At 34.8% G+C, this 26,561-nt stretch overlaps 2 protein-coding genes across 2 annotated transcripts in view; one reads left to right on the top strand and one right to left on the bottom strand.

Moving 5' to 3' along the window:
• LOC148955287 (myosin light chain kinase family member 4-like) overlaps positions 1 to 17,097 on the bottom strand; it is a 49,244-nt gene extending 32,147 nt beyond the window's left edge. The window contains exons 1-2 of the mRNA XM_089108127.1: positions 16,955 to 17,097; positions 8,195 to 8,282 (exon numbers count right to left, since the gene is read on the bottom strand). Of these exons, the coding sequence (XP_088964253.1) occupies positions 8,195 to 8,282; positions 16,955 to 17,033 (167 nt within the window). The 5' untranslated portion in view covers positions 17,034 to 17,097. The remainder of the gene's footprint in view (positions 1 to 8,194; positions 8,283 to 16,954) is intronic.
• Positions 1 to 26,561, top strand: part of LOC148955285 (uncharacterized) — a 287,431-nt gene that overhangs the window by 50,577 nt on the left and 210,293 nt on the right. The window lies entirely within an intron of this gene.

Raw genomic sequence — 26,561 nt, 5'->3', positions numbered from 1 at the left:
TATAAATAGCTTGTTTGAAAAATTACCAAGGTGCGTTTTGAAAGTTTTATTTTAGGTATAATTTTTCTGTATGGTCGATCTAGACATAGTGAAAAGGCAAAGTCTTAACAGAAAAATATCCTTTTAAAATAACAGAATAGAATTAAAAGTCCCAAGTGTAAGCAGTCTAAGAAAATTTTTTTTTTCTGTAGCCTTGAAAATAGAAACATGAGTTTCATCTTCTTTGGTTGATCTTTTGACAAATAAAAAGCAAAATGTAAAGCGCAACTGACAATTGCGCTAAGAAGGCATATGGGAGGAAGGGGACAGCCCACTCGTATTTGTGACAACTTAATTGTAAAGCCTTATTATCATTTTGATTGACTTTAATCGGCGTTATTACTGGAGTTTCAGGCAATTTAACAACATATTCTTTGAAATTAAAATCGTTTTTTGTAGGGTACGAAAAACACTCTATCCTTTAGAGGGTTTAACGGGGTTCAAACCCTACTCTTATTTGCTTCTTATTTGTTCTTATTATGGTAATTAAGACTCATCTCAATCCGTCTTTAGTTTCTCATTTTGGTTTCATCTTTAGTTTATGTTTGTTCATCGCGTGTAAGGGACGAGCGTGTTTACAGAAATGAAAAACACACTAAATGATAAAAAAAACTGGACTCTTTGGCTGGCTTGAGACTGAAGGACCAAAACCACATAAAATTTCAACCAATAAAACCACAGCAATGGCAGCGTAACAATATTTGTGGGAGCACTTCTCTCTGAATCCCCAATTTCTTGGGCGTCATTTTCTAAGATTAATTAAAAAAAAGTTTTCCGAAGAAAACAAGGAACAAAATTGAAAAGAAGAAAAATTATTGCTTCACGGTTTACGCGACATATATCTTCAAACCTAGCTTATATAAATTAAATTGTGACATTTCCTTATATCAGTAGAATTCTGAAAAACTAGCGTTAGTAGTAAGGCCATAGGGAATATGAACTGCACAAGAATATACAGTGCAGTTTGACAAGCACATTGCAAAAAGCGACAAATCCCTTTATATTATAGACCTATAAAGCGATCAAAAATGTTATATTTGGAACTATGGACGAGATTGTTCAATGCAATAAGACGGGCTTCTGAGGCAACACCTACTTTTTGGGGCGAATCAAAGAGAGCGGAGGCAACTCCATATACGGTAACGTGCTTAGTAATTGGATTCAAATAAAAGAGATGATTTTCATTGTAGTTCATATTAGTAAGAGAATTGAATTCAGAGAGAATAGTTTATTTGAGACGATATTCGTAAAGAAAATGAGTGGAAAATTTACACTATTGGAGCTTGATGGTGGAGCAGGTAGCAGCAGCAATGATACAAGGGTGAGAGTAGCAAACGTGGCTGTGGAAATAACACGGGGATGTAGATTAAGCCTTGAACGGGACGATATGTATGCTAGATATGTGATATCATTGAGCAAATTTAAAATGGAGGAGCAATTATGCTTTGCTGCGAAACTGAACATTGTGCATATAAATATACTTCAGGCAGCATTAGATGCACTAGTGAAATATATTGATGAAAACAAATTGAATCAGTGATTATTATTGTTGTAATTATTCTCAATAAAACTGTTTCTAAATCAAAGATATTTTTCTTTCTATAGTAGGCTAACGTATATTTTTTAGAGTAGAAAAAAGAATCCTGGTTAGTCTGAAGTTCGTTATGAGAGTGTCAGGACTCTAAAAAATGGATAGATTTGAGAAAGAACTAATCATGGGGAATCTTGTGTTTATGGAAAAACGTTTGATTCTAGACGATGATTTTCTTGATTTATCTATTCCCAGGAAGATATTTTCTCAGGGAATGCTTGTAGATATAATGAAAACTAATTTACCATCATTAGACTATTGCATGAAGCTTTTACGTTGTGGTCCAAAGGCATTTACACAATTTATTGACATATTAATCACGACACAGCAAAATGATATTGTGGATATGCTTTTAAACACTAGTTTCAAAATTTAAGACTTTTTTCATGAGAAAGATGGTGTTCAACGATTATTGACTCCTCTCTCTCTCTATCCCACTTAATTTTTTGTTAGTAGCTCAGTTTCATTTTGGCGGTGAGAGTGTCAACACATGAAAAAATGTTCCATACATGTCCAGTATGTATGTACATACTTGGCAGCTGGTCATGATGTGAGAATTGTACAATGAATGATGAGTATGATGAAAAGTGCAGAGTATGCAACCCGTGTAAATTGCATAGAGTATATGCCGTACAAATTAAAGGTTGTAATTCCTGTCTTGAATGGGTGTGTGACTTTCATCCAAGAGGGCACCTATGCTCTAATTGCCACTATGATAAATGTAATCAGTGGGAGAAAACATATCCTGGTGTAATTGGAAAGAATCCTAAACGTGATTTTAGTTTATTACTAAGAGATTGGTATCGTCGTGGCTTTAGATTGTTTTGGGAGGAGGAGCCAGGTCAGCGATTCAACTGTTGGAGCAACAAAAGAATTTGGTTTCTACGTCATCGTTGTGAAGACAATGGCCATTATGATTATAAGCCCACTGATTTTCATTTGGCTGTTACGGAATGTGATTCGCCACTTGAGGACACCGTTTGTGACATTGCTTCAAATAAGCAAATTAAAACATGCGAATTCTACAAAATGAATGAGAATAGTATCATTGACTATACAAAAAGATATGATAAGAGTGAAGTTAAACTCTACTGTATAAAATGTGACCCTGACATTGCTGCACATCAGTATCAGTATACCGTGAATTCAGATAATCTACCTGCATTAGCTGTTCTCGACAAATACCTATACGTAGTAGAAGATGAAATCTAAAGAGTAAAAAAGTCGTTTTTTATCATATATATACATTATTTTTATTAATAAGCAATTTCACATACATTTTTAGAACATTTTGTTCGTAGGGCACTAAAGTCAATATTAAACACGCTTGTAAGTATATTTTCCACTAGAAAGTCATTAAATCGAGGAAAGCCAACGTAAATGTTGAGAAACTGCTTGTAGGTATAGCCACGACATCTGAACATGAAAAAGAGTAGTGCATGAAAGCCGCATGTCTTAGTCGTTAAATCCTGTACTCTCCTTTGATTTTGAATAATAGTTTTCCCACTGCTCTCAATAAAGTTGCCGATGCGTGAAGTTTAGAATTTATACGACAGGCCAAGAGGATAAAAAAATTCAATATTCTTCGCTGTTTGAAAGATGTATAGCCAATGGCCTGTTTTCAAAGTTGATGGACTGCTATTATCAAGGATTAGGGTATTGTTAATACTTGGAATTTTTTCAATGAAGTCCGATGGTATGCAATAGGACTTGTACTGGGACATGTATGGATCCATATTAAATACGCTGATTATTTGGTTTGTGTTCATGATGCTAGGTCTAGTAGAACCCTGCCGTCGGGTGTGATTTCCCAATAGGTTTCAAATTGACTCAATGATATTAGCGTGAAAATCTCAGTCAAAGCATTGGCAAATCTGCAATCGATGCTTACATTCCCTGTTCGTACTATGCTCTTATCCTGGGTCCCCGACAGGTCCAAAACAATTACACCATGATTTTTTGAAAACATTGAAACGGTTATTCCATTTTCAAATAGTTGGGAGTCATGATCTAGGGAGTGCATGGTCAACTCATACAGAGCTCTATAGAACTTTTTTGTCAAATGATAGAGTATGCAGTAGAATACCAGTCACTTTGCACACAAGGCTAGATAGACCAACAAAAATTAAAATCATGGGGGGATGCAGTCCAGGGTCCAACGGCTCTGCCACTCTTCATAAAGGCCAAAGTGAGTTTTGATGCGATTTCCCCATTGATAAATGATGAATCGGTATAACTACGAGAGCCAGTGGCAATATGACGTTGATTGGTGATCGTATGGGGGACAAGAAGTTTAATGTTGTTGTAATTGGCTCTTAGCTTTTCCACTGGCAATGCAACAGAGCTCATAACCTGTTTTTTTCGGAGATGAAGAATTGCCGAAGGGATAATGACATTTGAACCGGGTGCTGCAAGAAGTGTTTTTCTCAAAATGAAATTCGATGGGGCTTGTTGCAACTTTATGTCAATCTTGACATTGGGGGGTAACCATTGGGATATATTGAATGTCTTATGATTTAATTTTTCAACTAAATGATACTCCTGGGTCACTGCAGTAGTCACCTCACCGTCAGTATCAACACCTGATCGATATTCATAGCCCAATGACTGTCCTCTCAACTCCTTATCTGCCTTTGGTGTCATCATCATAAATTTTATGTAGCTTGCATAGTTGGATAAATTATTGCTAGTGCTAACCAAAGTTCCATTAAGAAATACATTAATTTGCTTGAACAGGTTGTGTAGAATACAGTTTTCGTAGGATAGACCATCGGCAGCAGTTGGAGTTGTATTATCTGACTATTTCTTCACCGCAACATATAAATCAATAAAGGTTGATGACAAATCAATGAAATAGTCTTCATTGGAAAATATTTGAAAGTGTATATTTTCCGAGAGAAAAATATATGTATGGCTACTATGATGAAATTGTTCATAGTAGCCATACTTGACACTAACATCAACATTTTCAGCATTGAACAGATTCAATGAGGAACTGATTGATGGATGTGATTCCTTGTGGGTGGAGATAAGTCATCTTAAGAGAAGAAATCCTTCTTTGATCCAACAATATTTTTCTTTTTCTTCCTATTGGTCTTCTTCGTTTTATTCCTCAAAGTCCTTGTTGATGTCCTTCGCTTCCCACCTGGATAGAAACTGATGAGCGAATGAGGCGTACGCATCCTTTGGAATCCCTTCCCATTTTGCTGAGATTTTCATTCCTCACCAACGGCTCTTGCTGAAGATCTAATATTTTCCTTAACACTCTCGAACATTTTTTCATGTGTTGACACTCTCACCGTCAAAATGAAACTGAGCTACTATCAAAAAATTGAGTGGGATAGAGAGACAGAGGAGTAAATCATCGTTGAACACCATCTTTATCATGAAAAAATTCCTAAATTTTTAAGCTAGTGTTTAAAAGCATATCCACAATATCATTTTGCTGTGTCGTGATTAATATGTCAATAAATTGTGTAAATGCCTTTGGACCACAAAGTAAAAGCTTCATTAAAATAGTCTAATGATGGAGAATCAGTTTTCATTATATCGACAAGCATTCCCTGAGAAAATATCTTCCTTTGAATAGATAAATCAAGAAAATCATCGTCTAGAATCAAACGTTTTTCCACTAACACAAGATTCCGCATGATTAGTTCTTTCTCAAATCTATACATTTTTTAGAGTCCTAACACTCTCACAACCAACTTCAGACTAACCAGGATTCTTTTTTCTGCTTAAAAAAACACTAGCCTACTATAGAAAGAAAAATATCTTTGATTTAGAAACAGTTTTATTGGGCATAATTGCAACAATAATAATCACTGATTCAATTTGTTTTCATCAATATATTTCACTAGTGCATCTAATGCTGCCTGAGTTCTATTTATATGTACAATGTTCAGTTTCACAGCAAAACATAATAGCTCCTCCAATTTAAATTTACTTAAAGATATCCCATATCTAGCATACATATCGTCCCATTCAAGGCTTAATCTACACCCTTGTGTTATTTCCACAGCCAGGTTTGCTACTCTCACCCTTGTATCATTGCTGCTGCTACCTGCTCCACCATCAAGCTCCAATAGTGTAAATTTTCCACTCATTTTCTTTACGAATATCGTCTCAAATATACTATTCTCTCTGAATTCAATTCTCTGACTAATATGAACTACAATGAAAATCACCTCTTTAATTTTAATCCAATTACTAATCAAGTTATCGTATATGGAGTAGCCTCCGCTCTCTCTGATTGGCCCCAAAAAGTGGGTGTTGCCTCAGAAACCAGTCTTATTGCGGTACACAATCTCGTCCATGGCTCCAAGTATAATATGTTTGATCACTTTATAGGTCTATAATATAGAGGGATTTGTCGCTTTTTGCAATGTGCTTGTCAAACTGCACTGTATATTCTTGTGCAGTTCATATTCCCTATGGCCTTACTACTAGCGTTTTACAGGGCACTCGTTTTAGATAAATTTTTTTAGATGTATACAATAAACCTAATAAAAAGGCCTTACTCTAACTCAGGGGAATAAGCTAAAGAAGTGAAAACGAGTTTTGTAAAAATATGACATTAAGAATAGGTATATTTCCCGCCACTCTTAAACTTTTCCATAAAAAATGTGCAATGTTGTCACATAGTGAGTCCAAAAAGTATATTGTTATAGGTATCTTCGAGAAGTTGTAGTTAAAGAAATATTTATTGTAGATATTTCGAGGTGTCGAGGTGTTCAATTACTTATGAAATATTATCCTATATGAAACTAATTAAAAAAAAAGGTTTTTCTGATGAAGATAAAGAGCAAAGTTCAACCTTAAAATGAACAAAAATTACTGTTTCTTGGTATATGCAACATATTTTTGAAAAACTGTCGCAAAGAAACTGGTTTTTGATTATATCTGTGGAATTTTGAAAAACTAGCGCTTTATCAAAAATAAAAAGTCGATGCAAAAAAACAGGAATAGAAGCAGGAAAATCCTCAAGTGGTCAGCAAAAAATAAAAGATTTATTCGTAAGGATTTCAATAACCTTTACCGGTCATGAAATAAATAAATTTTACGGCACGAACTTAACTCTCTAAAAACTCAAGAAATTTTAATTTAAAAATAAATCGCTCTTTACTATGTTGGAGCTATAGCTGCAAGCATGATACATAGATATTTTTACAAAACTGAAAGAAATATCAAAGAATAACTGGTCCGTTGTTACTATAATTTACAGAAAATTGAAATATTAATTATTACAGTTTTTCACAAAAAAATAAAATCTAAACATAAACAGGCATCGGCGATCTTTCTTTTGGCATCTGGTTCCAAATATAAAAGAATTAATTAAGTTTAGTGTTACCCATCCAAGGCTACGAGCCTGGGGATTTTTGCTTGATTTTTCAAAAAAGAGGACAGACCATTTTCCAAAAAAAGCAAGTTACACTAATGAAAATCACACCATTAGAATCAGCATACAAAAGAAAAACTTTGCTGTAGAGATTTCGATTACAGCAGTAGCAGACTGTGCTGTAGAGATGCAACTTTGCTGTAGAGATGGCGGGAACTTTGCTGTTGGGATTTAGATCTACAAAAATGTGAAATTTTACAATTTTTCCCAGAAGAAAGGCCACAGAAGCACGTTTATTTACTTTTTCCCAGGGGTGATTGGATTGAATTAACAGTTCTAGAAGATCGGAAAAGGGCTCATTCTACCGGAGATTAAAAATTCCAGTGCCCTTTTTAAGTTACCAAAAGGATTGTGCCGCGGGAGATTGGTATTTTCTGCCATTTTGTGAACCAAACTACAATTTTGCCCCAAAGAGGACCAAGTTGCTATCGATTGAAATTTTTGATGCCCCTCTCCGTCCACCTAAAACTCTGTAGTAAAAATATAATTCAACAAAACTAAATTTCATCGATAATTTTGACCAAATATTCAAATTTTGTCCAAAATTTTAAGTAGCAATCCAACATTCTAATTCTTAAGCTGAAAAAAACTACAAAATCGGGACGCTACCAATCAACTTACAATTATAGATGTATAGGCTACAGTTTGATAAGAAGAAATTGCGGATATACGCGGCCAGGCCCAAATCATATCTTGATTGGGCCTGGGGATGATTTGAAAAACAATGAGAAATGAAATTTTAAAAACATGGTTTTTGAACTGAAATAAGGAGCAACATTATAACTTAAAACGAGGAGGAATTATTTCGTAAATGAGGAGGGCACCAAACTCCCCAACACCTCGCTATTTCCACTAAAGTTTGACTTTTTAACCCAATTATTTAAGACCTATTTCTGAAATGCAAGGGCCATGGAATTGGCATACAGAATTTTTAATGAATTTTTAATGAATAATCTGATTTTTTTTTTTATTAATCTTAATATGAAGTACATAGTTGGCAATCGCTTTAGCAAGAAGTTCGGTTGATATTTTCGAACAGTTCTCCATCCCCTATTTTAAAGTCTACTTTTAATTCCCCATCTTTTTCATTCAGTTTTCCCACAAAAGCTAATATAATAGTATGAAAAACGCTCTTATAAACTGAAAATATATAAAAAAAATCTCACCTTCCGATTTCTTTTTCAAGCTTATAGAAGTCGCGAACTTTCCCTTTTTTTATTTGGACATTCTGAGGTGGAAATGGAGCTTCTAATTCTATAAAAAAAAGGTTGTAATTTGAACGGTATCCAAAAACAATTTTTTCAATACAATTTATTTGAAAAACAAAGTAAGCCTTAAAAATGACCATCTTAGCCCAGATTGGTTTCTTCACAGTTTTACACATTCCTTATGGGATATTGTATTGCAACCGTACATAATACATCAAACCTAAATAGTGAAGAATTCTTCAAGAATGGTCCAATATATCAACTTATCAGTAGTTCTTCCCCCTGCCCCCACTAAAAAACAGGGGCGGATCCAGGATTTTTTTTTTTGGGGGGGGGGGAAATAGGTTGAACTGAAAAATTTTTTAGGGGGGGGGGACAAAACAGGTTGATCCGATAAACTTGCGTTAGGAGCAAGTTTAATTAACGCAAACTTGAGTTAATTAAGTAAACTACACTACTTAAGACTAGGCTAGGGGGGCGCGCACCCCCCCCCCCCTCCCCCCTCTGGTTCCGCCACTGCTTAGAAATTCATTTTACTATTTTCCTTGCCAGCGAAAACTACTTCATTGTTCATCAATGCTTCCGAGCAAAAAGCCTACGTTCATGTCATTCCTAAAGCAAAAGGCCGCAAAAATCGTGAGATGCCATTCTGTAATGGTAGGAACATCTGTACACCTTGAGCTCAGGGTTCAGTGTATTCCCTTTGAAAAGTTTCCACTGGAAATAGTTCCTCCTGGAGAAAATGCTCCAGAAATATTTTTTTGGGATTTCCAACAGTCAAAATTTCCCCGGAATATTTCTCCCCGAATGTAAAATTGAACATCGTTAGGGTAAATTAAGACAAATAATAAGAAAGAAGAAAAGTGTATAATCGTTTACCAGCTATTATGAAGGAGGGGCCGTTGGTCATTTTACAGGCAGGGGGGTGCCAGATGCCTAAAAGAGCAGATTTCAATGCTCAAATTGTCCAAATCTCCATGAACCACTATATAAATATTGGAAAATTGATGAGGGGGGTAGGAATTAATCTTTCATATTATTTCGTTTTGGCTAAGCCTTAACAAAGATGCTGTAGGGTGTTACCTCCCTCTTATTGCAGAAAAATGTTTCTAATATTTATTTGAAAGATTCATTTAACTTAACTATTTTGCTTCATATTTCATAAAATTATATTCAATGATGTGTAGGTAAGCATTAGCTGTTTTGAAGAAGGGGCGGTGATCATTTGTAGACAGGGGGATACATCAAAAAGTGTATTTTAATGCCAAAACATCCTAACTCTCAATGAATTTTCAGATAAACATGGAACGAGTTCTAGGGAAGGGGGAGACAGAAATGGATATCTAGTTCCTCTTGATTTCCAGGAATATATCTGATACACGCCTTTATTGTTGGTGATAAGGGCAGGGGGTAATAGTGATGCTCCTACTGTGACAATAGTTTATGTGTAGCATAAAATATTACATTCACAGGTCTACCCACACGGAGATGGAAAAGGCAAAACGGGGCATCATAAGCCTAAAAAGGAATTATATTTGAAGGGGGGGGGCTTCAAGCGGAAAGAGCTTCCAAAGTACGCCTAGTGGACAATTTCTTGATCGCAAGGCTTGAAATGGTATTATTCCCTGTAGTTGCGGGTATGAGACCAAGTAAAGGTAAGAAGGTAAAGAATAAGGCAAGGGACTTTACAGTCCCTACCGGCACCGCTGATCTCCGTTTCTTGGCCCTTCAGCCAGGAAGGTGCAATGGGGGGTTGGGGTTCAACCATCCTGTGCTTTCGCACACCCTTCCTGTTTACCTTCCCCAGATTTCTCCAGGTACCCATTTAAAATTGGGTCGAATCTGGCTGAGCTTAAAGAGTCACACCACTGACCCCGTCCCAAACCTAATAATTGGGTACAATAGGATACAAACCCTCGTCCTCTCGGACAAAGGATCCTAAATCCAGCGCAACAATCCACTCGGCCAGGACGGCTTCACAAGACCAAGTGGACAAGGAATTAAAAAAAAAAAAAAAAAAAAAAAAAAAACACTTGAAGATACTCGGACGCACAAAATCTTTTTATTAACACCTAGTAGATGACACACAGTACTTTTTTGTGAAGAGGGTTTAATGATGTTTTGAAAACCTTCTTTACTTAAATTATTGCTTGCTTATTTGGAATAAGGAGTTCTGTCAACTTTAAATTTAGTTGGTTCCTTCTAAAACTCCGAGTCAGAACGGGAACTTCCCTTTCCGACTTAGAGTTTGACTCCATGTTATTTGAATTAAGTTGAAATATGATTAAACAGTTCGTGGTAACGAACTGTAAGTAAGGAGCGACCCGGCTCAATGGTAACCGAAACTCTAATAAATGGAATTTTGATACCAATAGATACATCAAAAGAATTAGATTTTAATTCTGATTTCAAATATAAAAGTTTCATCAAGTTTAGTCCTACCTATCAAAAGTTAAGCGCCTGAAAAATTTGGCTGATTTTTGAAAAAAGGGGAAAGACCCCCTAAAAGTTATAGAACCTTAATAAAAATCACACCATCATATTCAGTGTATCAGAGAACCCTAATTTAGATGTGTCAAGCTCCTATCTACAAAAATGTGGAATTTTGCATTTTTTGCAAGAAGAAAGATCAAGGATGCGTGTTTATTTGTTTTTTTGTTTGTTTTTTTCCCCCAGGGGTAATCGTATTGGCCCAGGGGTCCTATAATATCGTGGAAGGGCTCCTATGAATGGAAATTGAAAGTTCTAGTGCCCTTTTTAAAGTGACCAAAAAAATGGAGGGCAACTAGGCCCCCTCTCACGCTCATTTTTTTCCCAAAGTCATCCGATCAAAATTTTGAGATAGCCATTTTGTTCAGCATGGTCGAAAATATTTTAACTATGTCTTTTAGGAAGACTTAATCCCTCGAAGCCCCCAGGGGAAGGGCTGAAAGTTATGAGCTTTACCCAATGTTAACATATAGTATTGGTTATTGGGAAGTATACAGACGTTTTCAGGGGGAATTTTTTCTGGTAGTGGGGGGTGGGGTGGGTCAGGGGTTATATGGGAGGATCTTTTCATGAAGGAAGTTTTCAAAGGGGAAGGGACATTGCTATGAAGGGGGCGCCGGATTTCCCATCATTATTTTTAAAAAAATCTGAAAATAAATATAAAAAAACAAGTTTTTCAACTGAAAGTAAGGAGCAACATCAAAACTTAAAACGAACAAAAAAATATTAGCTATATGATTGGTTTCACCTTCTAGTCAATGCCTCGCTCTTTAAGCCAAAATTTTTCAGTACTTTCATAAGAGCTATTTATTCTAATTAACGGCCTTTGTGATTAAGGGGTCATTTTTAAAGAATTGGAACACAATTCGAACTTTAGCTTAAAGAGCAAGGTATTGACTAGGGGGCAAACCTCCTAATATACGTATAAAATTATATGAATATAGAAGTTCGTTACGTAAGTTAATTCGTAAGTTACGTATATTTATTACTAATAAAAACGTTCGTAAATAAAATTAAACAACTTTCCAGAAAGCCATTTAACCCAATAAAAGTAAAATTGATATGTAAATTTCGTTCTAATTAATCATGCATGGTGAGTCAAAATCAAAACCTCTATTAATTAGTAAACTTTCACAAATGAAATAAAAAAAAACAAGTTTTTTTTTTTAACTGAAAGTAAGGAACGACGTTCAAACTTAAAACTAAAAGAATTTATTCCTTATATTAAAGGGGCTGTCCCCTCATAAACGCATCGCTATTTACTATAAATTTTTAATTTATAAAAACTCTATTTTTTTTAAACAATAAAAAACTTTAGCTTAACGAGCAAGGCGTTGAGGAGGGGACAGCCCCTTTCATATACGGAATAATTTCTGTTCGTTCTAAGTTTTAACGTCGTTCCTTACTTTCAGTTAAAAAAAAATTGTTTTTTTTATTTCATAATACAACAGGGCTATTCAAGTTTCAAACAGTTCACGGTAGCGAACTGTAAGTAAACAACGATTTGGACCAACAGTGGCGGAACTCAAAAACAGGGAATTTTGATAATCATTATTGCATCAAACAAATTGACTTTTTATGTTGATTCTAAATATATAAAATTCATTAAATTTAATAGTACCCATCAAAAGCTACGAGCAAGAGAAAACTTACCTGATTTTCGGAAAAGGGAGAAAAAAATTCCCACAAATTCAAGAGATCCTAATAAAAATCTTATATATCAGATTCAGCATATCAGAGAACCCTACTGCAGAGGTTTCAAGCTCATGTTTACAAGAATTTGGGATTTTATTGGTTTTCCAGATGAAACATTACAGATGTGTGTTTATTAATTTTTTTCCCAGGGGTGATCGTATTGAATGATTGTTCTTAAAGTCTTAAAGATTGGGAGAGGGCTAATTTGAGCGGAAATTGGAAATCCTAGTGCCCTATTTAGTGACCAAATGATTGGACGACTACTAGCCCCCCTCCTACATCTGTTTTCCCAAAATACATCGGATGGGAAATTTAACATATTTGTTTTGTTCAAAAACTTCGAAACATCTAATAATTTTTCCTTTGGGGTTTATATCAGCCCCAGTTTCAACTTTCATCTTATTCTGATATGATAACTCTGCCCGCCCCCCCCCCCCAAAAAAAACACGAAAAAGGAATTCAGAAAAATACAAATGTGAAAGTTTATTCTGTAGGATATTCTACACCACATATTTTAACTATATTTTGAGTTATTGGTAGAATATTCCCAAATTCCTTCTTGTCTTTGTAATCTCAATTTTACATACTTTCTCTGTAGCTGCTCAATTTTACACTTTGGGATAATTTTTTAGGAGGGGGGATTTTCTGAGGGGCCTTTGATCTTGTAGTCATTCTATAGCAGTCAATTTACGCACTATGTGTACTTTTTTGATGAATCTTTTCCAAAACTATTACCAGTTATGTCTAAATCCTTTTCATAGCCAGCGCAATAGCGCTGCATAAGTAAAGAGCGATGTGACCACAATTTTTTATTTATTTATTATTTTTTTTTACCAAGGCATTTGTATAAAAGCAGTTGATGTAGAAACATCAAAAGAAACTCATTTGATTAAAAATTGAAAGTTCTAGTGCCCTTTTAAAGAATAATTAGTAATTGGAGGGCAACCAGGCTCCCACGCCCATCATTTCTCCAAATACATCCAATCAAAATTTTGTAATAGCCATTTTGTTCAGCACAGTTGAAAGGTCCAGTAATTATGTCTATGGAGATTTCAAACTTTCACCCCAAATCTCTCAGGACAAGGGCTTTAATTTATGCTAATTGCCCATTATTAGCATATAAGGTTCTTATGGAAGGCATGATCGTATAAATTTCGCAGGGGGCTCACTTGATTGTGAATCAAAAGTTCTAATGCCATTTTTAGAGTCAAAAGTGATTGGAGAGACACAAGACCTCCTTCACCACACCGAATTTTCCCCAAATAGCCTACATCCAATAGAAATTTTGAGATACCTATTTTGTTGAAAATAGTCCCAAGATCATATAACAATGCCTCCAAGGTTCCAGCCCCACTGAAAATTTCCCCAGTCCAAAACAAAAAGAAAATAAAGCCCCCAGTGTAAAATTGTTTCTGGAAAGTTCACCCTCAGAAATTTTCCTCACACAAAAACTTTTTCAAATGGCAAATATCCCTCACCCCCTCTCCTGCAGAAAATCTTCTATCGCCAAAAATGTCTGTATTCATCCCAATAACAGATAATATATGTAAATAATGCTAAAATTTCATAACTTGAAGCTCTTTCCCCAGAGACTTCGGAGGAGGGAGGTCATGTCATCCCCAAAGTCATAGTTATTGGACCTTTGAACTACGCAGAGCACAATTGCTATCTAAAAATTTTATCTGATCACTTTGGAGAAAAATGGGGCGTGAGAGGGGAGCTAGTGGATCTCCATTCTTCTAAGCCATTTGAAAAGGGTACTAGAACTTTTTACTTCCTGTAAGCTGAGCCCTTCCCGATCTTCTAGGAATTAGGCATTATAATGTTTTTTATAGGAAGCAAATTACTTAGTATTATGCTACTTTTCAGACTTAGAGATTCTGTAGATAAAGTTTTAGGAGAAGAACAGTATGCTCTTAGGAAGTTGAGAGGATACTTTTACCAAACTTTCACTCTTAGTATAACAGTTGAGAAGTCCTGGAGTCATTAGACGCCATTCTTCCTTATAGATTATGAACAAGCGCTTGATTTGACCGATAGAAGAGCTTTAGTGAAGGTCCTACCCTTGTATGGTATAACAGATAAATACATTAAAATGATTATTGCTTTGTATCAGCACAACATTGTTGGGGTTAAGGTAGGAAATGAGGTTAGCATAGCAGCCGGTTCCACATTGAATCAGGAGTTAGATAAGGTTACGTTCTATCCTTATTTGTATGGATCTTTTTGATGGATTTTTTTTCAAAAAAAAAAAAAAACACCGCAAAGCCTATGGGAGAGCTTGGAATCAAATGAAAACTCAAAACTCTCCTAGAACTTAGAATATTCTGACGATTAGTGTCCTAGCAAAAAATGTTAGCAAATTGAATGATTTTTTGGAGGTTTTGAGAGTTTAAGGTACAAAAATATGTTCGAAATTAAATTTTAAGAAGACTAAGTTACTTAGACTAGGAATAAATGAAGGTGAAGAAGTGATGGCAAACGAGAAGATTGATCAAGTAATAGCTTGACATACATGGGTAGTATTATTAGTAAAGATAATAAATGTAGTGACGACGTTATAAGTAGAATAGCCAAGGCCTAGGGTATTTTGTTCCTGCCAACAAATATTAGAATATTGGAAGCTACAGAAATGACAGAGGTCGAGTATGATTCTGAATCATGGACGTTTCTTCTCTGTTTCAGAGGCAAGTATTCTGCGTGGTGTTGCATTTGATCGTAAAGATGCATCCAGTTCTCACAAAATACATGGTTAATACAAACAGTTATTTTTAAGATTTATTCAACTGAGTTTATTGATTTGAAGCTTCATAAAAATATGTACATCGGGTACCAGCTTCTAAGGAGGAAGGTTAGTAGGTTTGGGTGGAGTTGGCCTGAAAAGTGCATACTTAGGCCCAAGTTTTCTAACTTCCTGTGAGCATTAAAATAAACATAAGGAAGGGGAGGGGGGGGGGGCTCTTCCCTAATCTCCCATTATTTTTGGTAAATAGTTTTGGGCTAAGCCTAAATATGGGTGTTGTGGGATGACATTCCCTTTTTATACTAGGGTACTTGTCAGTTATCCTGACAGCATTCAAGTTCTTGATCTGAGCAAAATTGGTTTCTCTGTCTACATTCGAAGATACTTAGCTTAGTCTCAGTGAGATAAACTCCTATGGCCTACAGGTCAGTGGCAGATCCAGGGGGAGGGGGGTAGATTAGGATTCAAAGTATTTTACCTCGGTTTATTGAATCGAAAACACAGCAAAAACACAGTTAAAGTTCAAGTTGAGGAGCTTCTTGCTATTTTGAAAAGCAGCTAATAAATGCGAGTGAAATTTTCAGGGATGATTTTAGGGTCTTAGATTTACCCCAAAAAGGTGATATGAAGCTACTATCTCTACCACTTCCTTATTTAAAGTGCTTAGAAGATTGGATGTGTGACATGTCAAGACCTATATAAATTTTGACAAAAACAATTTTATTTTTATTTTTAAATTTTAAATTTCTTCTTAATTGGCTTTTTTTTAATGCGATTACCTATATTTCACCAGGATTTTAAGCCAAATCTTGACCTGTTCCGTAAATTTAAGAAATTTATGTTCAAATCTTTAAAATCTTGTAAGTCAGGATTGAGCAAAGGTGCGAGGCTCAAAACACTTTCCTTGCGCCTCAATTGAGCAGCAGATCTATTTTTTTAAGGTTTCAGTTTTATTACGTAAAGATTATAAAAGTAACAAAAGAGTATAAAAGTGGCCATGTAAGGTCAGTTTACTTCAGAGAGGGGAGGAGTGGAGACAGGCAATTTAAAATATCTTCCCAGGGGATCATTAAAGCCGTGGATTCATTCCTATGAGTTTTATTCACATTCCTCAACTACGTTTCAAGATAGACAAAAGCCTTATGTTTAGAATTTTACCTAAGCATTGATGACAAACGTGGCTAGTCATTGACTCTAGACAACCTTAGTACAGCCAATTGAATTTTCATATTTCTACAGGGCAGCCTTAGTTTCGCACTTTAAAGATTTTCCCATGAAGACTTTCACAATATTTAGCAGTCAAATTCCGACTTTTTTATACCACCAGTGGAAATCAGCTCAATTTGGTACCAGCAGACCTGCTTGATTTACTGCGCAACGCTTAGCGTAGAATGAAATAAGATTTCAAAACCAATTTCCATCATTCAATTAGGTGCTGAAGAATTGCTTTAAAAAAAAAAAATGCTTTACAGCATGGAATCAAAACATGCTAATTAAAACCATCTTCGTATGCGATGCCTTTAGCGAATAGGAGTGACAGAACCTAGTCTTGATAATAGTGAGAAGGAAATCAACTTCAGCCTGCATACTAAATGAGAACGGCTTTAAAATTACCATTCTCTTATGTTTTGTCAACCCCGAAACTAAGCCTACTAAACATCCTGAATTCAAAATGCCTATAGCAGAATGCGTTGGAGGATCACATAACTAATAATCCATAAATTGAACTCGTAATCACCTCAGAATATCTATTTGCAAGCTAGGCAACTAGACTGATTTATCTTAATTACCTCCAACAGGCTCAGTTTCTTCTACAACAATCATATTGACGTGTTTTATTCCCAGATAATTTTGAAAACTATCTAACATTGCCTCTCATTCCCAAGACCAGACTGAAATAAAACAACGTATATCTCTGGAACCAAAAGACGTAAGTTTTTGAGGGCATTGGTGAGCATGCTTTGGAAAACCACAAGTAGCCAATGTGACACTGATCTTGAGGAAAAATGTTTCGTTTTTTTTTATACACTACAAGGATTTGTTTAGTGTCTCATAAATTATTGGAACGTGGTTATTAAAATCATTCGCAAGTCTATAAATAAAAATGAAGGTAGTGATACAAGGAAACTCATCTAAATGCCTATTCAATGAAACAGTTAGTATTAATCTGGTTGCATGTCATATGGTTAGTTAAAATTGGCTGACTAGGCTTGGCGGGTGTCTAGTATTACTAAATAAAACCTACTAGGCCCACAAGCTCAGCAATAAAGGTTTAACAGTACTCAATGCAAACAGAATAAAATATACTTGAGGGAATAGTTTTAAATTATAAAAAATTTTTATTCAAAGTTTTGTGCTACTAGGATAAAAGCTTTGGAAGTAGATTTATAGACAAAATACAGCCCGGACAAGTGTTTTCAAATTCCTACATCCGTTCCTACCTCACTTGGGAAGTTCAAAGGATTATAAAAATTAAAATGTTTATCCTTTTGTCCATCAAAGACACTCCTAACTTTCGACAAAATTCAAATTTGGCTTTGAATCTGGCGCTCTGAAAAAAAAACAAGTTTTTTTAAACTGAAAATAACGAGCGACATTAAAACTTAAAACGAACAGAAATTACTCCGCATATGAAAGGGGCTGTCCCCTCCTCAACGCCTCTCTCTTTACGCTAAAGTTTTTTACTGTTTAAAAAAATAAAGTTGTGAGACAGAGTCAAACTTTAGCGTAAAGAGCGAGGCGTTGAGGAGGGGACAGCCCTTTCATATACGGATTAATTTCTGTTCGTTTTAAGTTTTAATGTCGCTCCTTACTTTCAGTTTAAAAAACTTGTTTTTTTTTATTTAATTTCTGATCGTTTTTTAGTTAATGCAGCTTTTATTTGCATAAAAATTTTACTTTTCTTTTGCTAAATGGATGTCTTTACAAATTAACTTACGTAACTAACTTCTATATTCTTATATTTTTATTCTGACAAAAAATACAAAATTGCAGATTTTTGCACATATGAGCTTGAAACCTATGTAATAAGGTTTACTGATACGTTGAATCTGACGGTGTGATTTTCATTAAAGTTCTTTCACTTTTAGGGGGTGTTTTCTCCCTCTTTAAAAAATCGAGTAAATTTTCTCAGGCTCGTAGCCTTTGATGAGTAATACTAAAATTAATAAAATTTATATATTTAGAATCAGCATTATAAACACATTCTTTTGATACATTTATTGACATCAAAATTCCGTTTTTAAAAGTTTCGATTACTATTGAGCCGTATCGCTTGTTTTTTTATTGTTTTTTTTTATTACGTATATGTTATTACGTATATGAGGGGGTTCTCCCTTAGTCAATACCACGCTCTTTACGTTAAAAGTTAAAAAAAAATTTGATTCACAAACCCCTGAATCACAAAGGCCGTTTAATTAGAATAGATAGCTCTTTTGAAAGCACTAAAAAAAAACTGTAGCGTAAAGAGCGCGGTATTGACTTGGGGAGAACCCCCTCACATACGTTATAATTTCTGTTCGTTTTAAGTTCTAATATTCCTTCTTACATTTCAGTTGAAAAAACTTGTTTTTTTATTTAATTTCTGATCGTTTTTTAAATAATGCTTGGAAATCCGGCGCCCCCTTCATAGAAATGTCCCTTACCCCAAAGAAACACCCTCCACGGAAATATTCTCCAGAGTAACCCCTCCTCTAGCCCCCCCCTCCAGAAAAAATCCTTCCTGAAAATGGTTGTATACTTCCCAATAACCAATAAATAATGCTGGCAAGTCCGGCGCCCCCTTCATGGCAATTTCCCTTCCCCCATGAAAACTTCCTTCATGAACAGATCCTCCAACATAAACACCGACCCACCCTTCCCTCCCAATACCAGAAAAAAAACCTCCAGAAAACTTCTGTATACTTCCAAATAACCAATGCTATATGTTAACATTGGGTAAAGTTCATAACTTTTAGCCCTCCCTCTGGGAACTTCGGGGGATTAAGTCATCCTAAAAGACATATTTATCATATTTTCGACCACGCTGAACAAAATGGCTATCTCAAAATTTTGATCGGGTGACTTTGGGAAAAAAATAAGCGTGGGAGGGGGCCTAGTTGCCCTCCATTTTTTTGGTCACTTAAAATGGGCCCTAAAACTTTTAATTTCCATTCGAATGAACCCTCTTACGTTATTCTAGGACCACTGGGTCGATACAATCACCCCTGGGAAAAAAAAAAAACAAAAAAACAAACAAACAAATAAACACGCATCCGTGATCTTTCTTCTGACAAAAAATGCAAAATTCCACATTTTTGTAGATAGGAGCTTGAAACCTCTAAATTAGGGTTCTCTAATACGCTGAACATGATGGTGTGATTTTCATTAAGGTTATATAACTTTTAGGGGGTCTTTCCCCTTTTTTTGAAAATCAGCCAAATTTTCTCAGGCGCGTAACTTTTGATGGGTAGCACTAAACTTGATCAAAATTATATATTTGAAATCAGCATTGAAATCTGATTCTTTTGATATATCTATTGGTATCAAAAACCCGTTTTCTAGAGTTTCGGTTACCATTGAGCCGGGTCGCTCCTTACTTACAGTTCGTTACCACGAACTGTTTGATTTATTGATATCAAAATTCCGCTTTTCAGAGTTTCGGTTACTATTGAGCCGTATCGCTTGTTTTTTTTATTGTTTTTTTTTTTATTACGTATATGTTATTACGTATATGAGGGGGTTGTCCCCTTAGTCAATACCACGCTCTTTACGTTAAAAGTTAAAAAATTTTTATTCACAAACAACTGAATCACAAAGGCCGTTTAATTAGAATAGATAGCTCTTTTGAAAGCACTAAAAAAAACTGTAGCGTAAAGAGCGAGGTTTTGACTTGGGGGAGAACCCCCTCATATACGTTAACTTGTTTTTTTCAATTTAATTTCTGATCGTTTTTTAAATAATGCTTGGAAATCCGGCGCCCCCTTCATAGAAATGTCCCTTACCCCAAAGAAACATCTTCCACGGAAAGACTCTCCCGAGTAACCCCCTCCTCCAGCCCCCCCCGTCCAGAAAAAAATCCTTCCTGAAAATGTCTTTATACTTCCCAATAACCAATAAATAATGCTGGCAAGTCCGGCGCCCCCTTCATGGCAATTTCCCTTCCCCCTTGAAAACTTCCTTCATGGAAAGATCCTCCAACATAACCCCCGACCCATCCCCCCCACTACCAGAAAAAAACCCTCCTGAAAACTTCTGTATACTTCCCATGTTAACATTGGGTAAAGTTCATAACTTTTAGCCCTCCCCCCGAGGACTTCGGGGGATTAAGTCATCTTAAAAGACATAGTTATCATATTTTCGACCATGCTGAACAAAATGGCTATCTCAAAATTTTGATCGGGTGACTTTGGGGAAAAAATGAGCTTGGGAGGGGGCCTAGTTGCCCTCCATTTTATTGGTCACTTAAAAAGGGCACTAGAACTTTTAATTTCCGTTCAAATGAGTCCTCCCACGATATTCTAGGACCACTGGGTCGATACGATCAACCCTGGGGGAAAAAAAACAAAAAACAAATAAACACGCATCCGTGATATTTTTTCTGGCAAAAAATACAAAATTCCATATTTTTGTAGATAGAAGCTTTAAACCTCTACAGTGGGGTTCTCTGATACGCTGAATATGATGGTGTGATTTTCATTAAATTTCTATAATTTTTAGGGGGTCTTTCCCCCTTTTTTTGAAAATCAGCCGAATTTTCTCAGGCGCGTAACTTTTTATGGGTAGCACTAAACTTGATGAAAGTTATATATTTGAAATCAGCATTAAAATTCGATTCTTTTGATGTATCTATTGGTATGAAAAACCCGTTTTCTAGAGTTTCGATTACCATTGAGCCGGGTCGCTCCTTACTTACAGTTCGTTACCACGAACTGTTTAATAACAAGTCATATATATGGTACTAACTAAAAACAAAATCGAAAAATAATTTTTCCAAAGAAAAAAAAGAGCCATGTTAAACTTAAGACCAGCAGAAATGAAGTTCTATAATGATTCAAATTCAAAACAAACAGGAATTAGTATTAAAGAATAAACGAAACCCAAAACTAACAGAAATTAAAATAAATGATCATATCAAGTACAAATATAATATATACTGATAAAGATCAATAAATAAATCTTAAAACGAGGGAAAGTTAAATTAAATATTCAAGTCAAACTTAAAATTAGCAACAATTACTTCAAGCAGGAGTTTGGTTACTGCCCCCTTCCTCCTCTTCTAACTGTAAAATTCCTAAGGCCAATTGTTTCATTTGCGTTTTATTGAAAACTATTTATATTTTGAAGTGAGTGCTATATATTTCAAAACATTGACGAAAAACAAAAAATAAATTGCTATGATAATCGAGGTGGCCGGACAGAACTAATGAAAACAAATTGAATATCAATATGTAATGATATAAATTCTTGACAAATTAGCAATTCAAGATTTTTTTCAGTTTAATTTATTATTATTCTTAAACGTTATAAACATATAAAAAGGTGTAAGATTTAATATGTTTTCGGTAAACTGCAAATGAGGCATTAGGATTCTGAACTATTATTGTTAGGGAGGGGGAAGGGAGAAGTATAAAAACGCCTGTTTGAAGTAAGTTTTGTTCGTTTTAAGTTTGGCCCCTAGCCAGCAATTCCAACGGGGACCCCCTAACCTAGCTACTGGAAGATCCTAGCAAGCAATTCAACCAGGGAGCCTCAAGCCTCCAATTCAATCGGAACCTAGCGAGCAATACCAACGGGGGGAGGGGGCTAACCTAACCACCGGTGGACCTATATTGGGATTTATCTTGTCTGTGCTACCTTGGTTGATGGTTCAAAGCACATCTTGGAAGTTTTTCTTTTGAAACGTATGACCTAGGATATTTTTGTAGTGCTGCGTCATCGTTTATCTGGGCTATGTTACCTCTTTTGATGTTTTAACTGCATTTTCGAAGCTTTTTCGTTTGAAAGGTCTAACTTAGGATATTTTGAAGTCTTGTCTCGCGGTTTATCTTGTCAGTGTTACCTCTGCTGATGTTTCATAAGTGCATTTTGAATTTTTTCATAGGAAACCTATGACTTAGGATATTTTTTGTGGCGACGCGCCAGGGTTTATCTTGTCAGTGTTACCTCTGTTGATGTTTCAAAGTACATTTTAGAATTTTTTTCGTTTCAAACGTATGACTTGGGACGTTTTTTTAGTGTTGTGTCGTGGTTTATCTTGTTAGTGTTACCTCTGTTGTGTTACCTCTGTTGATGTTTCAAAGTGCATTTCGGATTTTTTTTCGTTTGAAACGTATGACTTCGGATATTTTTGTAGTTGTATATTAAAAGAAGAATTACTTATTATTATATTACTATCAGGTTACATTACAAATATTTTTTGTTTATTGCTATTCTCCGCCTATATGTCTAAAGTTATTTGGTGTTAGGTAGGGGGAGGGGTGTTTAGTGAAACAAGTTAGAGATTCCAAAAATTTACTGATATTTTGAAAACCTTGAAATTCTTCTTTAGAAAAATAGTCACTTCTAGAATGCCATGAAAATCGCTGCGCGATAACAATCTTAGAAATTGTTTATTAGTGTGCATTTTATTTTTAATATAGAAGGGTGCATGTTTTCTTGCTTGCTCTGCATGGCACTAGACTTATAAAATATATTAAAACGTCAGACCCATCAGTCTATCTGCACCGGAATAAAATTGTTTTACCATGTTTAGAAAAAACATTATCTTTAGGATATAAAACAAATTTGACAGTTATCAATATGAAAAATGAAATTATAATATAAAATTATTTGTACGCGAACGAAACAATTTTGCGTTGCATTGCGAAAAAATCGGAAATTTGAATTCAACATTGACTTTTCCCGAAATATTTTTTAGAAATATAAAAGAAATGCGGAATTTTGTTCTCTGTTTCTTAGGAAGATAATTTTATGTTCAAAAGGACATAATGGACATTATGTTCTACGACATGATTTTTTTTTTGAAAAACTTACTTTCCCAGCTATTATAGTTTTTTCTTCGGAAAATTTCTGAATATTGTACAAATCTTACTGAAAGATTTCTACCGTATTTCCACGAAATGTGCTTTCTAGAGCAAAAACAAGAGCCAATAATTGGACTGATACACTGTGCGGAAGTGGCAACAAAAGTAGTATGTACATATTGAATTTGCGTAGACATATAGGAATTACCATGCTATTTGCTTAGACATATAGGAAATACTTTTGCTTAGACATATAGGAAATACTTTTGCTTAGACATATAGGAAATACTTTTGCTTAGACATATAGGAATTACCATGCTATTTGCTTAGACGTATAGGAAATGCTTTTGCTTAGACATATAGCAATTCCCATGTTATTTGCTTGCAGGTATAGGACCATGCTATTTGCTTACACATATCGCAATCTCCATGTTATTTGCGTAGACATATAGCAATTTCTACGTTATTCTATCGCGCCTCTACACCTTTTCAAAGAGATTCAGAACTCCCTCACATTTCCTAATACTTCTGTACCCTGTATAGCAATTTCAACGTTATTCTATAGAAGCTCTTCACCTTTTCAAAGAGAGTGAGTATATACTTTGGGTAGACTATGTTCCATCTTGTACTAGTTAGGAATTGCATAATATGTTATGAAGGACAAGCTTTTCTGACATAATTTACATAGACTAGATTTCTACTTCATGATATATATTGTATACATGTCTTTTAGAGCAAATCCATGTCAGAAAACCTTGTTTAGCTGCCAATATATTCAATTATTTTTTTTGTATATATTCAAGTTTCAGATTAGAATTTTCTACAGTTTGAATAGTTCATTCAATCTATCAGTATCAATATTTTTGTAACCAATTACATATATATGGAATATTTTAAGTCAATTCTGGTGAGTAAAATTTCCTAATTATTATAATAAAAAGAAATCTATTTTTTGTCTCGCCATTAAGTTAAGGAAGAATTTCCTTCCTTATGCTTTTTTTTCACCGTGTTGTTACCTCTTTTAAAAAGCTTCCTTCTTTTAAATGTTAATTAAACAGTCCCCGTATTTCAATTTTAGTAAATATTCAAAAAAGAGAGAAGCAGATTGACTTTGATTTTGGCTCATTGTATATGAAAAATTAAAATAGAATTTGCATATTAGTTTCGCCACATATGAAAGGTAGTCCCCCTCATCAATATAATGCTCTTTACGCTAAAGATGTTAGCGCTTTCAAAAAAGCTTCCTATTCTAATTAAAAAGTCCCTGTTTTTTTTTCATCAAATTTCGGTAAATATTCAAAAACAGGGCCAGTCAGTTTCGCTATAAAAATAATCAAATCGTTTTTCATCCTTTCCATCTGAAAAAAGGTGTTAATATTCAAACAGGACGGGTAGTTTCACCAATAAAATAATCAAATCACTACGTTCTTCTACCTGTAAAGGGATGTTTTCTCACTATCTGATTAAGAAGAGCATGTTTACAAATTTGTTGGCTAAAAATGGCTTTTTCAAAATTAAGTTATGAATTAACTTACGAATTAACTTACACAACGAAACTTCTATATTTATATGTTTTTATCACATGTATTAATGGGTTTACCCCCCAGTCTATACCTCATTCTTTACGTTAAAGTTCGGATTTTGTTCAAATCACAAACTCCTGAATCATACAGGTTGGTTAATTATAATAGATACCTCTTTTGAAAGTGCTAAAAAAAAAAAAATTTAGCATAAAGGGGCGAGATATTGACTAGAGAGTGACTCCCTTCATATACTTAATAATTTTTGGTTTAGGTTATTTCGGAGTCTTCCTTCTTCCTTTTTTCTGTGATTTTAAGTATTTTACAATTTAGGTATATAAAAAGTTTTAAAAGCTATGCATATAAAAAAAAATAAAATCTATAATGGTCAACTTTTTGTGTTTGGTACTATGGAATTGATAGGCCCAGTGCCCTCCATTAATATTCTGAATAAGTAAAAATTGAAGTAGCTAATTAAATTGTGTCATTTTAGAATGTTGTTGATCAACCATCGCAGCAAAAACGCGCAAAATTGGATGAAACTCTGGATAAGACTGAGACGGGATTAATTGAATCATTGAATGCAAAAAGATTAACTGTAATTCGTCTCGCACCCCATTCCAAAGTAGAGAAGGATTCTGGCAACCTAGCTGTTATTATCAACGTAAGTTTTAAACGGATATTCTAAAAATATTTTAATAATTTAGTAAATCGACTCCTTATATGCATGCGGTGAATAATGCTATTTCATGATTGACATGTAAAAAATTTGCGGCACAATATAACTGAATTAGCATGCATATATTTAGGCTAATGAGATACAGGAACCTTCAGGGTGTTACAAATTTTATAGGCCTGTATACAATTCAAAAATTACCAGTTTTATTGGAACTCAAAAATCGTCTGCGGGACATGTACTCGCCTTGTTTTACCAGTTTTAATGGTTTTAAGCTATTACTAAAACCTTTATAAACACCAGCTTTGATGAAAATCAACGCTACCAGTGGAATAGCAAACAAAATATATAAATATGAAATAAAATCCTGATTCATACAGTCTTGAGCATCTTCAAATTCAGTGAGGAAGATTATTCTAGTTGATTTTTACGCATACATGTCACGTGTGTGGAGATCTATTTATTTCTTAGAAGGTGGGGGGGATTAGAAGTGTGGATCTAGATCCTGAATTTGGACCAAATTTTGAATGCAGGAAGTTCAAACTGGACCTCAACAGCTCATTAGGTTATTTTTATTATTATAAAACAATTTCAATTAAATACACGAGAATATTCAAAGCAAAAGAAGACATTGAACTGAAACCTAACGAGACCTTAATCTCGAAAGGTCATTATTTTATTTTATAATTAAACAATTTCAATCAAATAAACGAGAATATTCAAAACATCATAAGCCTTGGCTATTCTAATTTTAAAAGGTTAATTCCAATATGCAAATAAAGAAATAATAATAAATGTTGCGTTTAATGTTCTATTAACGAAACCAATTACTGTTTAACTAGGTTTAGGTAGAGATATTATAGGTCAGAGATATTAAAATGGTAATCTCCCCCACCCCCGATGTGTGTGCGTGTCGGTGAGTGTGCTGTAAGTGTGTGCTGCATGTGTGCCTGTGTGTGTGTGTGTGTGGCGAGCGGGCATGCGCCGCGTCTACTCGATAATTCATGAAATAATGCTTAGTTTCACATATAAAATAAGAACCTTTTTTTCTATAGGTTAATGAATTAGCTCTTTCGTATTTTTCAACATCGTAAAAGTGTATGTCAGAGATGTGTGTGTGTAGGTTAATGGGTTAGTCCCTGTGCTGACGTGTGTCTGCCCGTAAGTGTGTGCGTGTGTTGTGTGTTGTCTGCCCCCG

Source organism: Artemia sp. Qi Xiang Cuo, chromosome 2 (assembly GCF_049724085.1).
Source record: "Artemia sp. Qi Xiang Cuo chromosome 2, ASM4972408v1, whole genome shotgun sequence".
In the NCBI taxonomy this organism is placed as follows: Eukaryota; Metazoa; Arthropoda; class Branchiopoda; order Anostraca; family Artemiidae; genus Artemia; species Artemia sp. Qi Xiang Cuo.
The sequence above is the reverse complement of the archived record's forward strand: the minus strand, read 5'-3'. Positions and strand labels throughout refer to the sequence as shown.